This window comes from Hydra vulgaris, chromosome 09 (genome assembly GCF_038396675.1).
Source record: "Hydra vulgaris chromosome 09, alternate assembly HydraT2T_AEP".
NCBI classification, from domain to species: Eukaryota; Metazoa; Cnidaria; class Hydrozoa; order Anthoathecata; family Hydridae; genus Hydra; species Hydra vulgaris.
In genome coordinates, this window is record NC_088928.1 from 3177501 (window position 1) to 3194073 (window position 16573).

General features: G+C 27.8%; 2 protein-coding genes across 4 annotated transcripts in view; both read right to left on the minus strand.

The window, feature by feature from the left end:
• Positions 1–6062, minus strand: part of LOC101239435 (axin interactor, dorsalization-associated protein) — a 34543-nt gene extending 28481 nt beyond the window's left edge. Inside the window, exon 1 of one of the 3 annotated variants that reach the window (XM_065804504.1) lies at positions 5836–6062. In XM_065804504.1, the coding sequence (XP_065660576.1) occupies positions 5836–5942 (107 nt within the window). In that variant the 5' untranslated portion in view covers positions 5943–6062. Of the gene's footprint in view, positions 1–4298; positions 4480–5835 lie in introns of those variants that run through there. The other 2 variants (XM_065804502.1, XM_065804503.1) reach the window with 2 other exon arrangements.
• An 8959-nt stretch (positions 6063–15021) lies between these two features.
• Positions 15022–16573, minus strand: part of LOC100207461 (N-acetylated-alpha-linked acidic dipeptidase 2) — a 63057-nt gene continuing 61505 nt past the window's right edge. Inside the window, exons 15-18 of the mRNA XM_065804505.1 lie at positions 16285–16528; positions 16033–16129; positions 15820–15912; positions 15022–15326 (exon numbers count right to left, since the gene is read on the minus strand). Of these exons, the coding sequence (XP_065660577.1) occupies positions 15098–15326; positions 15820–15912; positions 16033–16129; positions 16285–16528 (663 nt within the window). The 3' untranslated portion in view covers positions 15022–15097. The remainder of the gene's footprint in view (positions 15327–15819; positions 15913–16032; positions 16130–16284; positions 16529–16573) is intronic.

A 16573-nucleotide genomic window follows, 5' to 3' on the forward strand; every position in this document is an offset into this window, starting at 1 on the left:
TATAAAAAAAAAAATAGTATCACTTACATATTATGATCATTATAATTGTAAATGATCCTTAGTTTTTACACCACAAAAGTTTTCTCTGTTTTACAATATAGAAAGTATTTGTAGTAAGTGACCGGGACCCAACCCCTGGCTAAATATGGGACTTTTTACAAACTCAGCCTTGACCCCTAAAAATCATAGGATTTAGCAGAGATTAATAGCCAGGGCTAGAAAAAAAATTGAAATAAATTATAAATTTATGCATATATTTACTATTTCTTAAATACTGACATATAATATGTGGGTCATTCCATACCAAATGGACCAAAATTTTAGGATTTCAACATAGACCACCTCAGATTTTGTTGAAACTAAGTTTGTTGGTTAATATCAATGAGAAAAGAATTTCCTGAAAATATCAGCATAAAATCTTTTGTGGTTCATGTGATATGGTCATTAGAAATTTCTGATTTTTCCAAAAATAAAAACTTTAGCAGCAAAAACATGTTTTGCTCATACTTTGAAGCTCTATATTTTAAAAACAAAATTTCAGAAAGCCTTCTAATTTTTTTTATCGTATACAACTCTTGACTTACTTTCATAAAACTTTGACATTGAATTCTCAAATGTCACATATCCATAATGGCTATCTGAAAAATTTAAAAAATCATATGCACGCATAAAAAATTGATTTTTGATGGGTCAATATACAAAATCTGCAATTTAAGAAGTCAAAAGACATATTTTTTTTGTTTCTATAAATGGTAAGCTTTCAAATTTTTAGAAATTTTCTGATAAGATACAATTCAGTAAAAAATTATGAACTCCTAAAAATGACTATGGCTAAAACTTAAAAAATTGTGCCTTTACTTCAAACTACTAGTAACCTTGGATCAACACTGATTTTAATAAGATTTTTTATTTCTATTGATTTAATAGACTTTATTTTAGTGATTTAAGAAAAAAAAATAGTGAATACTCATGGGGAAATTATAAAATCAGAACAATGAAGTTTGTCCAAAAGGCAATAAAAACAAAAATAATAAAGTTATTGTTGTATTATATATTGTAATACAAAGTATATATGTAAAATATGTAATCAGTACTAGAAAAAAGTATTAAGTTAAACCTGAGTTAAACTCGGTTGTTAAACTGCTCTAGCTCCCTCCCTCCTCTCTATCTATTTATTTTTAACAAGCACATTTTTGCCCAGAAAAAATTATAATTGAACATTTCTTCTAATACAGTGTGTCTGGTTTTATGTCAAATGCATGAATTGCCTTTATTCACAAACACATTACTAAAAATACATATATAAAAGCTGTGACATTAAGTTTGTAATCTTAGATAGTAAATATAGCAAATATCTTCTTTATGTGGCCAAGTAAAAGTGTTTAAAGAAATAGACTGCTTCATAAACTTGATAAGAGTATCTGAATTTTCTTCAGATATTTCCACAATATTGCCTATAAACCATTTTGAATTATAAACATATGTTATATCAATTCCTGGTGAAAGAAAAGTCTATGCTGTATTGTAGAAACATTTACATAAATATGTGTATTGTGAAATGACAATCATCTTATCAATAAAGTAGTTAATGATAGTAGTATAAAACAATGGTTTCTTGTAGTATAGATCAAGTAGTATAACGTTCTTCTAATTTAAACTTTACACAATGTAATACAATTGCATAATTTGAAATGTATTGAAAATGTATTCCTTTGTCTATACCAATCATACATTTTCTCAAGTGAGTTGATAGGATCTGTTAGTGAATGTAAACTGGCCTTTGGTACAAGACTTTTGACAGAGCTCCCAATGCCATCACAAGCACTCTTTCCATGTGATGTAGTAAAAAATACCACTATGCTGATACTTAATGATCTGTTTTATAGTGACATTAGTTAGATATGTTTTTATTTTTTTTCATTGTGAATCTGCACCATCACTACAAAAAATGCCATAAATAAAGTATGGCATCAACTCTTTTAAATCTTTTATTACTTCATAAATAGTCAAGAGGTCTTTATAGTATGAAATATCTAATATTTTTAGTGCAAAATGTTTTTGTATTCTGGTATTCACAAACACATAGTAAGTAATATTCAAAACACATAATATGTGTTTGTGAGTATGATGCTGAGTAATGATGAGACCTACAATAGGAATACACCACTTTGGTCTAAGTTTACAAAACGTTGAATTTAAGACTTATTTCTAGAACTGATTATGAAATACTTTTACATATATACTTTGTATTACAATATATAATATAAACTAAAGTACATCAACAACTCTATTTTTATTGTTTTTTATGCATTTTGTGCAAATTTTATTGTTCTAATGTGTAACTTCCCCATGAGTACCCACTACTTTTTATTGAAATCACTGTAATAAAGTCTATTAAATCAGTAGAAAAACAAAATTTTATTAAAACCAATGTTGAACCTAGGTTACCGGTGGTTTGAAGTAAAGGCACAATTTCTTAAGTTTTAGCCAGAGCCAATTTTAGGAGTTCATAATTTTTTACTGGATAGTATCTTATCAGTAAATTTCTAAAAATTGCAATGATTGGAGTCTGGAAACAAAAAAACCCTAAAATTTTGACCACAACTGCCCCAAACAAGAGAAAATCAAGTTGATAAAATATTTTTTATACTACTTGTAAATAAATTTATATTCATCAAGAAATTCTAAATTTCATACGATATTCTTTTAGTGTTCAAAAATTATGATTATACAAAGTTTGAACCCCCCCCCCCCTCAAATTAAGGGGTTACAAATTTTAAAAGGTCATATTTCTTGAATGCTTAGAGATTATTTCATGAAATTTAGAAATTATGGATGAATATAAATTTAAGTATAGTACAAAAAACATTTTATCAACTTGTTGCTCTTTTTTGGGACTTGGGAATTTTTAGTTTTTAAACTCCAATCATTACAATTTTTTGCAAAGCATCCTTATTTGACATAAGTACAAACATAAATTTTTGGAGTTTGTTCCATGTCAGAAAGTTCCATCTCAAACATTAAAAAATGGATTCGCGCCTGCTTACTATACTTTTAACTATAGTTTGCTATAATTGATTTCAGTTATTTAAAATAAATTCAGTTTTGTCCAGCACCATTTTGTTCCAATCAAGGCAACCGGTTTTTTAAATTTTTTCTTTAATGGAACAGCTCACTGATTAAGTAAGACATACTTTATAATTCCAATCTATGAAACTTTAGACTATTTTGTTATATCACTGCAATATCATGCTTGCAGCAACATATAAGTTAAGTTTATGTTATTATTTAGATTTTAAATCTTATTGCAACACAAAAAACTGTATAACACACAGAAGTATAATTTACTCTGTTCAATCAATATAGTGTGAACATTAAATTAGATTGAAAAATTTTAATTTAAGATGCATATGCAATTTTTGCTTTCAAAATCTCTCAAAATGTAGAAACAGAAAATAAGGCATTTTATATTTTACAAGGTATAGACATGAAACATTTTATCACCAAATAAATGCAAGTATTCCAGTTAAAGCACTGTTCCTATTTTAGCAATTTTCACATACTCATATGTCGTAGTATTTACCAAGAGAGAAGATGATGATCAGATTAATCTTTTTGGGTATGTTAAGCAATGAGGATGCAGATGATTTAAGTATCAACATGTAGACAGGTAACTTCAGCTTCAGGAGGAAAGCTACAGGTTACTTCTACCTTTTTCTCCTGAAGCTAGAGTTACCTGGTAGAAGTAAGAAAACTTAGAGAGAGTGCATTACATATGATATGAACTTCAGTTTGAGAAAGTAGTTGTGTTTTTCCAATAGCATTTTGAAAATTCTGGGAAATAAAAATACTCTAACTATTATTGTATCCTGAAAAACTTTATTAACTAAAAAATTATTCTGATAAATTATTTTAACTACTCTTATTAATCCATTACAAACTTACTTACCTGTCAATATTACTTTAAGACTTTTTGACATTTTGACTAGCTTGACAAAGTTTATTATCATAAAAAGTATTTAGCCCTTTTATGAGCAATTCTTTTTTCACAAAATGCAAGTATAGACCTAATATAAACATCAAAGTTTTTTCTATAATATCATTCAAGCTTAAAGTGTTTGTTTCATAACATCAGCTAAAAAAACAATACATATTAAAATACTACAACGATATCGATCTTGTTAACCAATTCAATTTTTTGCATAAGACAATTTTGTTGCAGAGACAGCATTTATTGATGTCCATTTAGGAAATATATCATATTACTCAAAATATTACTTTGATGAAAATGTTATTACCAAATTGAGCCGACTTTTTCTTTTACCATAAAATAAGTATTATGCAGTAAATTAAAACCATAGCTCACAAAATATACTCAAGCACATAAAATAAAATTAATGTGGTTTGCAAACAATATGAACGTGGTTAGGGGTCTTTTGAGTGATTCATAAGTGAAGAGCGTTTTTTCAAAAGGGACATAAGTCCATTTTTGCCGGAATTGAGTTTTGGTTACTTTTGGATTCTAGTGTAAATGGCACGATTCTGACTATGTTAACATGGACAAAAAATTATATATCCACTTCATTTTCAATGTTTTTACTTTTTTAAATAGACGTATGAATTTTAAATTGCTCCAAAAAAATGAACTCCCGAATAGGGCCTTTACTTATCGTGTAACAAGGGCGAGGTGGTCAAAATATTAGGGTTTTAGGAATTTGTATTACCATTTTTATAAGCCTATCTAAATAAACTTAATTCGCAAACATTAAATAACACGAAATGTATTTTGTCACAAAAATTATTTTTTCTCTAAAAAATGTGGACTTAAGCCCTATTTGAAAAACCACTCACATTTTAAACCGTTATAAGTATATTAAAAAAAGAGAAAATTTTAATAGTAAAATTATTTTTATTAAAATCACAATAAACTACTGCTAACAATAAAAATAAAAAATATTATTTGTTGAAAGATTAAATAGATAATTAATTTTTTTTTTGTTTCCTCAAAACGTCCCTTTTAAAAAAATGTCCTTTTTAAAAATTTAGTAATTTAATTAAAATTTAATTAAAATTTAGTAATTTAGTAAAATGTCCCTTTTAAAAAAACGCTCTTCAATTAGATTTTGAATTTTTAACGAAACGCAGACAGAAAGTTACAATCTTTTAATACTGATTCCGATATTATAACATAATACTGCATCCAATACACTTAAAGCGTTGCATTATTTTCTTCAGGTTTTTAGTTTTTGTAAGTTCGTAGCGTAAGAAACTGATGCTGCAAAACCTTGAAATAAAAGCAAATCAAATTTGACTTTTTTACAAAACAAGCTAAATTAGATGCCTACAAACATTATTAAATATATTTTGAAGAGTTTTGAAAAAATTGATAAAAGTTATTAGTTTTAAAAACAGTTTCTCCTAAAAAAATCCCCGACGATATTTGTTTTATATTATTAACGGTATTAGTAACGGCTGCAGAATATTAGTTTAAACCTGTAAAGTCTGAGTTTTATTAAAAACTCAAAATCTTATTTTAATCAACCCAATGTAGGTAAAACAACTAATTGCGCATCCACCAAGTACAAAAGACGTTTTTTAGTCAAAAAACGTCTCTAGCTAACTGGGCAGTACAGCCAAGAATGTTAACACCGGCGTTTAATGGCTAAAAACATCGGTACTAACAAACTTTGAATTAGATTGATATTGAAAGTTTTCAAAAAAACGATTTTTAATAAGTGATTTTTTGAAAAAAAATTCTGATAATTTTTTTATAGTTTTTTTTACGTAACAACAAAATGAATAGCATGTGTACGGCATAATATTAATAACGCATACAGTTTATAAGTAGCGATTGCATTTGCTGTTTCATTTGCTCGATCAAATTGTGTAGCTATCATAAAATCTTTTTTCCAAGTATCAAAGATCACTTTTTGATGCAACATTTCCTCAAGTTCGTAGATATTTTAAAGTATTAAACTTTTCGTTTACTTGAGAAAAACCTTTTTTCAAAACGTTTTTAGTTTCTATAAACTCAAAAAAAAATTTCTTGAAGGTAAACAGTAATGAAGTAATACAACATTTTAAAACTTGTGAATAAAGTGAATAAATAAATGATGAATGTTTGAATTAATGATTCAAAACTTCAACTCGTTAATCGAGTCGATCTCTAAATTGCTATATGGGTATTAATCGAGTCGATCTCTAAATTGCTATATGGGTAATAATCGAGCCGATCTCTAAATTGCTATATGGTTATTAAGCCTCTAACGGAATTGTTTTGCTTCGCAGGTAGTTGTATTTTTATATGAATGAAAAAGCTATTGTTATGGTTTTATTTGACTTAGTATGTTTAGTAATTAAAAAACTACGTCAAACAGAAAAACTTATCGGTTTTTCAGTTCTACGTAGTTCAGTTCTAATATAATAGTAAAACTAGTTGAAGAGAGAAAAAAAAATCAGTTGAAAAATAAAATACAGTTGCACCAACTAAAGCAAAACGTGACTCAACGGTGCAAACTGCTCGGGTTGATTTAAATAAATAATATTTAAATAAAACATTAACACCCACGCGCGCATGCGCACACACACGCGCAGAGAGTATGGCAGCTCTTTTTAATGTTTGAGAATATTAAATTTCAGATATGGAGCAAACTTTAAACTTTGTGTATTTATGCTTATAGGCAGGATTGAAAAGTTAGTTTTATCAAAAAGGAATGTAAACAAATTGGAAATTCAAAAACTAAATAAAAATAAAAAAGTTTATAAGGGGGCAATAGTATCATGCTACCTATCAAGACCTATTTAGTTTCAGGTAAAGATATTACATGTGGAATATTAAATTTTTTGTTATAGTCATTAAAACTTGTGTCACGGAAGGAACAAATCTCATAATTTTTTTAAGACATTTCATAACTGTTGGATATTAATTGTTTTTCAAAATTGAAAAGCGCACCTGCCCTAGATTAACTTTATACTGCGTGTAGTATCATATTTGTTGCTTCTGGTATAGAGGTAAAATAGAAGATACATCTACTTTTCCTAGTAAATATGTGAATAAAATGTGAGATTCGACTATTGACATAAGTGGCAATTCTCTAATAAAAATAACTACTGTTTTTAAGAAATGGCCAGATCACTCATAATAATTTAAATATACCTGAACATCCAAGAAAAATTCAAGAAACAAAAGTATTTGCAATTAACTCAACTTCCATATAATCAAGCAATGCAAAAAGTAAATTTATTATTTAATTTACAAGTAGGTTGTTCCGAAATTGTAAGCATTTTTGAGGAATGATATTTTTCAAATTATTAATTAGTTTCTACAGGTTTTTAGTTTTTGTAAGTTCAGAGCGTAAGAAGTTGATGCTGCAACAATCACTATGAAAAATTGATTTTATACAGCATAACAAACAAAGCTCTCTTGACTGTTATTTCTACCATTGAATTTAAATATGCCCGTGGAACTATGCAATTTAATCTAAAACTACAATGAATAACCTGGCCAGTCAAAAATATTTTGCAAGAACTGTAAGCTTTACATTAGGCAATTAAGAGATATTATGTATTAGCTTGTTTAAAATTACAAAGTAGCCCATTTACTTGCAGATGTCAATAATTTGAAAAAGAGAAAGATCTGTTAAATGTCAAAAACGATTGATGAATGCGATGTTTATTATAGTAATAATCAAAAAACAGTAGATCTTTGCAGCATAGATCTACTTTATTTAAAATTATAATTGTTGCTAAAAATACAAAAAAAACAAACGCCGACTTATGTCTACAGAAGAATAAGCAAATAGTTTAAAGTTTCTACTTAACTTTGAAGTCCTCGCAACAATCCACAATCACCTATAATGACTTTTTTTTTTTAGTTGTTAAGGTGCTCCAAGAAGAATTGTGTCTTATTGCAAAGCACCGTGGAGGAACAATTTAACTAGGAAATTTACACTTCCTTACCAATGTCGCTTATCAAGAGTTTCCAAAATACCGGAAAATTATAATACCGGTTTTCGGAATTCAAAATAGTTCAATACCGGTAAAAACTAGTATTGTGCGGTACTTATAAAAAACATTGAAAAATTTAGCCTAATCCTTAGAAAACTTTATGAAAAAAAAAAAAAAAAAAATAGAAAAAGAAAATTTAAACATTTTAAACAATTAAAAGTTTACACATTTTTCTTTTTCTATTTTATTTTATTTTACTTTTTAATATCTAAAAATTAAATAAATTATTTGAAATACTAAAAATATTTTATGAAGCAGTAATAATTCAATAATTTAACGTTCCAGAAAATAGTATTTAATATATAATATTAATATAAATAATATTAATATATATAATATATAGAAAATAGTAATATTTTTAAAAATATTAATGCATTTAATATATCAAAATTCATTCGGCTTTAAAGCTTAGTTGAAAATTTACCAGCAACTGAAAAAGTTCTTCCACTTGTTTACGTGGGCTCAATTGTTTTGAGAGCAGCATCAACCTTTTTTAAATTCGATGTTCGAATTCCACTTGCTTCAAACAGCTTAAACTCCCTTAATACCTCTGAAAATGGATCAGAACAACAATCTTGGGTTGGAAAAATCATCTATGTTAGGGGTTGTTGAAACTGTGTCTTAAGATTATTGTTGGCTTCTTCAGCAACTTCTTCATCCGATGATTCGACATTGACACTATCCAATACTTTGGTAAAATTTTGTTCAACTATATTTTTTGCATATTAAATAATTGCTGACTTTGAAGAATATTTAAAGCCATCGTTATTTGGTGATGTATTTGAGTTAGGATTTTGCAAATATCTCATTAGTGACACTAAATCTAAATCTTTGTTGCACCGCTCACAGCTTTCTGAGGGAATCTAGCATCACTACACTAAAGTTAAACGTTTGTTCAGAAAGGTTTTTGAACATAAACAGGTGAACACTTTCACTGGTCATAATAGTTGAATTATCCTTATTTACTAATTATACTTATTTACTAATTTATTACCAATTAGCTCCTTAGCAGCCAATAGGTTTTAACATTTTTAAAATATCTTCTAAAACTTTAAAATCAACTTCCTTATAAAAACTATTTGTCCCGATTTTAGAACACTGCTTTTTGAATGCATGGTTTCAATTTTACCAACCTTTCAATCCTGGAAACCAAAGAGTTCCACCGAGTTTTAATGTCAAGTTTTAACATCAGTTTTTTATTTTCTTGTTCGAAAACATGCTTTTGCAATATGGAGATACGAACGCTTGACAATTTAAAAAATTTAACTAGTTTACGTGATTTATTCTTTACAGACTTGATATCATCTCAAAATGATCTGTTGCTGCTTCCAGGAGCAGTTTTCTTTATGATATCATTGCCATTTTCTATGATATCACTGTTATTTTCAGTTGTCGCTGCGATTCAATCTCTTAAGATAATCATTGTAATTATAATCAGAATCTGAATCATTATTATTTTCCAAAGTAAGATTAAAAAGAAGTTCTTTGGAATTGTTTGCATTATCATATTCATCGGCATCTTCTACATTTGATTCGTCACTCGAACATGCTCGGTCATCGTTGGTACGTAAATTTTTGTAGAAAATATCGCTTACGGCCAGATGAATGTCGTGATTGTGGCTTCTGTGATTGACTCTCTACAGGAATTATCCGTCCATATTTTTGCAATTATGTATAAAAAATCTAATACAAATCCTGTCAATTTTTGTTTCACCAATTCTTCGCTTGTGAAAGCATCACAGAAACCATCAATTTTAACAAGACTTATAAGCAACTTTATTGTAAAGAGTTGCACTTATATATTTTAAAATGGAGATGTCAGTCCATTCATCAACTGTTATGATGAACTTTTCATCATATTTTTTCAAAACAGAAATTTCATCACACAGCTCTTGTTTTTTTAGCTCGTAAAACGACAATATTAGTTTTGCGACTGTGTTTTTACATTTTGGAATTTGGAAACCACGTTTCTGAATAAACTCACGTATTGCATTATATTTCGTAATTGTTCTTAAAGACATCCTTTGAGTCACATTTTGCTACCAATTCAGCCAAGGTTTCACGTTTAATGAATCCGTCAATTTTTTGTTTTGTTTTTTTGGAACATATGCAACAGATGTTTCATTTAACTTCTTATTTTTTTATATTATACTATGGATAGTTCTTATGTGAGTAAACAGACCAGATGTGCTCGAACCTTTGCATTTTATGAAAGAATTGCTCAGGGTACATTTTGCTTCACTAGCTGATTTGTATATTTTTGTGAAATACTTCCAGACAGAAGAGCTTCGTTTTGGCATGTTTTTTTTGTACTTGTCTTTTATTGGTTATGTATGTAAAGTAAAGTAAACATAACGCAAATAAAGTTACATTACTTACGTGTATATTATTTATTAATATATGTACATATATTGAATATTATAATTAAAAGTATAATTTTTATAATGCTAAACAATTTATTGTTTCTTATATATAAACTATTAATAATAGTTTATATATAAGAAACAATAAATTGTTTATAATAATAGTCTTTTATTATAAAAACTTTAAACTAACACTGTAATAGCTGTAGCATTATCTTAAAAACTTTAAGTTAACGCTCCAGCTATTATACGCCTTCATTCATAAACTTTTTCATGCGGAAAAAATATCCAAGGGAATTGTAATGCTGCAATCGTTAATACTTTTCCAAAAAAAATTTGTTCAAGGGGAATCGAAGTCTTGCAATAACTACACTGCCAAAATGTAACTAATTAATAAAAAATTTGTACAAACTTGTGGTTTACAAACAGCTTTACAAAATAACTTCTGTTTTTTGTCATTCATTTACAAAATTTAAACACATTACGTTAGTGCAAGTTGCAATTTTTATTAAGTTTAAATTATTAAAATTTTAAAAACCGTAAAAAACCGGTATTGGGAAACGATTACGGTATTGGAAAAACCGATTTTCAATACCAGTATTGAAAACCGTAGAAACTCTACGCTTATCTAATTAGAATATCAAACCTCAGATCTCTTTTTTTTTTTAATTTTTTTTTTAGGTGTCCCAAAAAGTCCAAATAGTCTTGTCACAGAGCACCACGGAATCCAAATGAATCCAAAGTCTTGACAACCAAATCCAACGTCTTGGCAACCAAATCCAACGTCTTGACAACCAAAATAAAACTTTTGAATGCTTCATTTTTTTGAATGTTGGGAAACATGCTTGTAGCCGCAAGTTGCTGCACAAAATTCACATTTTTAGGAAACTTCTTGTATTAATTTCCATTGAAATGAATGACCACTCAGCAACTTCAATCCAAGCAGTTTTAAAAATCTTGAAAAGCTGATTAAAAACTCCTAACAGGAGATGCAATTCCATCAATGAGATGATTTCCAAAATAAAAGCATTGTTCAGCCCGCTGATGATTGCCTCTCGAAAAACGTTGTCAAACAGCTTTGCATTTGCAACAACCCCGCCAAATTACTGAAAGAGCTTGAAGCTAGATTTAATTGAGCTCAGTGTTTGCAAGTTTACAGATTTGGCATGACAATGGGATTTGACGTCACACCATGTGCAAGGGTTAAGCATTTGAATGGGTTTTAAGACCAAAAACTATATTTTCAACTTTCATACCACAAGCCAAAATTAGTTTTACTCCACTTGTATTAATCAGTGACCAGATTTGTACAGTCAGTTTCTTGCAAATCTTTTAATACTGAAACAAGAGTATGTCTTCTGACTCCAGTGTCTTTACCAGTTTTTCGAGTGAGAGTTGTTGTGGCGGTGAGCTCGTTTCATCCTTTATCACTGTATTGACAATGGTTAAACAAAACTTGATAAAACCTGATTTAACATGATTTACAAGACATGGTAAATCTTTGCAGAAAGCAACAACCCAAACTATATCAGAACTTTCTTTTCCGTCAATTATTTATAAGTCGCTGCAGGTAAAAAAATTACTCAAGAGTAGAGCTTAGAAAATTCATTTAAATTTTGGCTCTACCATTTTGTTGCTTGATGTTTCATTTACATTCTGACAATTTTCTTTAATCCTTTGCTTGACTGGCCTACATTTAATTGTACATTTACGAGGACTAGAGTGGGCAATTTTTGAGCTCTTCATGGTGGTTGGGCATTACTTTGACCTAAAACCAAGACATATACTTTGTTTTTAAAAAACTTTGTTTAAAAAGTTGGTGCAAAACTTTTAAACTATTTCTTATTAAAGAGATAAGAAACTTGTTAAAAACATACATCATAAAATCTATATCATCTCATTTCTCAACCGTCAAGACTTTCTGTCAACATATATGTTTTAATTCATATTTCGAGCAGTCGTGGCGCAATGGTAACGCATTTGCCTCAGAAACAAAGAATCCCTAGTTCAAACCCCACCTCTGGGAAAATTTTGCAACATCGGTTAGAAAGAAGGCGTTAACTTCCAGTTAAATTCTCATCCGCGGTGCTCTGTGATAAGGGGCACCAAAATAAAATTATAAAAATGTATATGCAAATATTATTTAAATATAAATTTTACCGGGGGTTAAATATAAATGGAAGTCCGCCGAAAGCAGAAGTAAGAAATTACTTATTGAAAAGATAATTCTTTATTGGAGATAACTCGAGAAGCAATTTGCTCGGCTGCTTTGGAACCTTATGCAGCTAAAGATTTAAAGTTTTCCCTGAACTTTATTTAAGAGCATTGGTGGGAAAATCTTTTCCTAAAGGGCTAAGGTATGTGCCGCAACGCACACTTGATTCTTACTCAATGGCGTTCTGCTCTTTAATGTTTTTTTTTGCAGTTTTGAACGACCAGTTCGGAAAATTTAACAACAACACATTGTGCCTCTTGTTTCAGATCTCACTTTTATTGTATCGAAATGGGGAGAATGCTACTTTTTTCCTCTGTAAAGAAGTTCTGCAAAACTCGCAGAATCCATGGATACCTGAAAACCACATATTAATCTTGGTCTTGTACAGTTAGCATATTCAATCTGCTTGGAAAGCAGTTAGCTGTCTCAAACATTTATTTAGACAGAGCAAGCACACAAACTTTTGATTTTTATTATGCATCTTTTCTTGATTTGACATTTTGGCAGTTCATCAAGTCTAACTAGATTTAAAAAAGTACTTGACTAAATCAAACTGTTTTTTATAAAACTTAATCTAAGTTTATATCGGACTTAAAAATTTTATTAATTAAAAGCTATTTTATTTATCAAAATTATTTTAAAATATTTACTTAAATTACAAGGAAATACTTCTTTTCTCACAAGGAAATAATTATTTAAATTAATTATACTTGTTAGACTTAAGTTAAGATTTTATATGATGACATATTTTTATAAGACTTAGTTAAGATTTTATATGATGACACTGTTTAAAAACGATTTTCACTGCTCTTTAAGTAACAATTCTCACCTTTATAATATCTTTTCCTTTTGATAAAGATTCTTCCGTTTGTGTTTTACTTGAAATGATTTTTTGTTGAAAATACATTTTTTTAAAATTTTATTCAAATATTTCTGAGGTTTCCAATATATGTATTTAAAAATTGTTTTGAAAAAATTTGAGTTTTTAGACATGTTTTTTTTTAGTTTTGTCCACCTTTTGGCCTACTCTGCATCGTATTGTTTCTTGTAATTGTTAAAATATTTTAAAATTATGTTGGAAGTGCAAGATAACTCTCCGTTTGATGCAATTTCATTTGGTCTGCGTAACGTTGCATTATGTTTCAATCTCTCTTTAAAATCGTAACACCACTGTAATGAAGGTTTGCCATTTTTGAATAAATGCTTTTCTTTTGTATTTTTCAAATAGTGTTGAACAATAGAAATTATATCGGCTTGTATTAAATTATTACCCCAATTGCTAAAACATTGAATTATAAGAATCAATAACTTCTAGTTTCAACTGAGAAAGCAGTTGACCTTCCGCTTCCAAGTTTATCTGCGTTTTTTACTTTTATTTTTGTCAATTAATGGCGATTTTGATACATTGAACTAGAATGCACACTTTCTTAATGATATTCTTTGCTCTCGATGATGTTTCAAAGCACTTTCAACATTTTCTTCGCTGTAGTTGTTGCTTGACGTTTTGTTGATAGTGATAAGATAAGATTATCATATTAAAAGAGAAAGTTGGCGATCTTTTTATAGAAATAGAAAATTTTTCTTCTGTCACAAATTAACTATTGACAGAAGTAATTAAGGAGGTAAATACTTATTGGTTATTTATCGCCACAAATAATCTTCCACATATAATCGATTATTTATTAAATATTGACCACAAATAATCGATTATTTATTAAATATTGACCAGCTTTAGTAGAATATTACGTTTATTAGTTTTTATCTAAATAGCTTTAAATTTAGTTTAAATAACTTTCTTATTTTACAATACAATAAAATTAAAATATTACTATTAGATTCAGAATTAAAAACTCTAATAAACTTTAAAAAAATATTTAAAACTAGTTTATTATTTAAAATTTAGAAAGATTTTATTTAGAATGGTTTTTTGAAAGTTATAAAATACAAAATAATTAAATCAAAATTAATTAATTATTGGTTGGATAGAGTTTCATTTGATAACTTCTTCCACATTCTCCCCTATATATTCCTAGTTCTTTCACAATGAAACTAATATCTCTTAAACAATCTTTAAAAAAAAAATTCAAAGTTTTTTTTACTAAATAATAGTACTTTTTCATTATCTTATAATAAAATTATTGTTATAAAAAAAAATAAAGTTTTTATCTATAAATTATTTACAATCACTTTATATTTCGATGACATCACGATTGCATATTATATTTCATATATCTTAAAATATAATATGCAAATAGATATCTATTTAATATATTATTACAAAAAAAATGTATAAACGACAACTTTAATCATGAATATATATATATATATATATATATATATATATATATATATATATATATATATATATATATATATATATATATATATATATATATATATATATATATATATATATATATATATATGAGAGAAGTTTAGAGATTTAAAAAAATATAATTTATAAAATGTCTGTAACAAAAAATAAAATTTGATTTTTTATATTATAAAAATTTTAACCAAGTGATTGCTTGGTCTGAGATAAAATATATACTCCACGTTTAATCCAATTAGCGCATGCTTCAATCGTCAATGTAACTAATGATACTTCTTTCTTTACAACATTCCACTCTTTTGTATAATTAGCAGAAAGAGGAAATTTTATCTGATACAATGAGTCCAATATAGAAGGAAACATAGAGGAACCGTATTTATTAGTAGCAGCCGGTGCTGCGATATAGTTTCTAGAACAATGAATAAAATCAATCAAACATCCATATAAAATTGTATATATATAAGCAAACGAATAGTATAAATATCCGTAAGTATGTATATACAGTTATCATATAAATACACATTGCAAATATATTTACACAACCATCGGGCATTTAAATGAATATCCAATAAATATTAAATATTAACACAAACGTATCCACAAATAGCTTTTTTAATTGCATTTACAATTTTCATGCTTACACTAGAAACATTTTTGTTTGCTAACCAAAAGTAAATGATAAAATAGTTTATAAATAAATTTACATTAAATATGGTGACAAATTAATAATTAAAAATAAAAACTTTTAGTTCTCTCCATTGCATCACATTCTCTGATTCTTCATCAGATTCTCACATTCCACCCGTCTCATTCATGCACGAGAGCATGCATTCCATCTTATTCATGCTTACATTTCATTTCATTGTTAATGTTTTTAGTATACAAAATGAATAAAATTTTACTTTATTTTTTCTCTCCCTGGCAAACCATTATCTCTCAAAAACAACTTTTCAATTTGCATGATGACATCGTTCACTATTCGCAGTGAAAGCTGACTAAAAAAGCAACGTCAAAAATTATTACAATTTCATAAAACAAACACTTTCATTGAAATTAATTGAAATGATAGCAATAATACATATATACAACAACAACAATAATATCAATATTAAAACCTTTGGTCTATATTTGTACTTTGATGTTTGTCTTTTAAAAGCTTTTTAAACTCGATTGATGACGCCTCAAATTTATTTACAGCATTTCGTAGGTGAGCTTAAAAAAAGTGCAAAAAAAACATGAAAGATATTACATAAATTTTATTTTGAGAGTATGGTTTCAAAATAAAAGTGTTTGTGCATAAATGCTTGAATATGAAAAAAAAATCATACTAATATGCATAGTTATGAAATACAATAAATAATTTATACAAGTATTAAAGGTAGAATCTTTTTGGACAATATCTGTGATTAAATTTGATGATTTTTCTTTTAAAATTTCACTTAGCACAACAGCATCAAAAGGAATCAAAGGTAAATCTGAGATTCTCAACAATATATGTGCTAATACTTGAGAATAAGCTAAATGAGCTTTATAGCCTGGATCAGCATAATTCTCAATCCATTCCAGAGTGTCGTACTCAGTGTGATAAGTAGTAAAAGTCTCCCCAGACCCCTAAACAAAATACAATAAATTATAAATAAATCAGTAAAAACATAT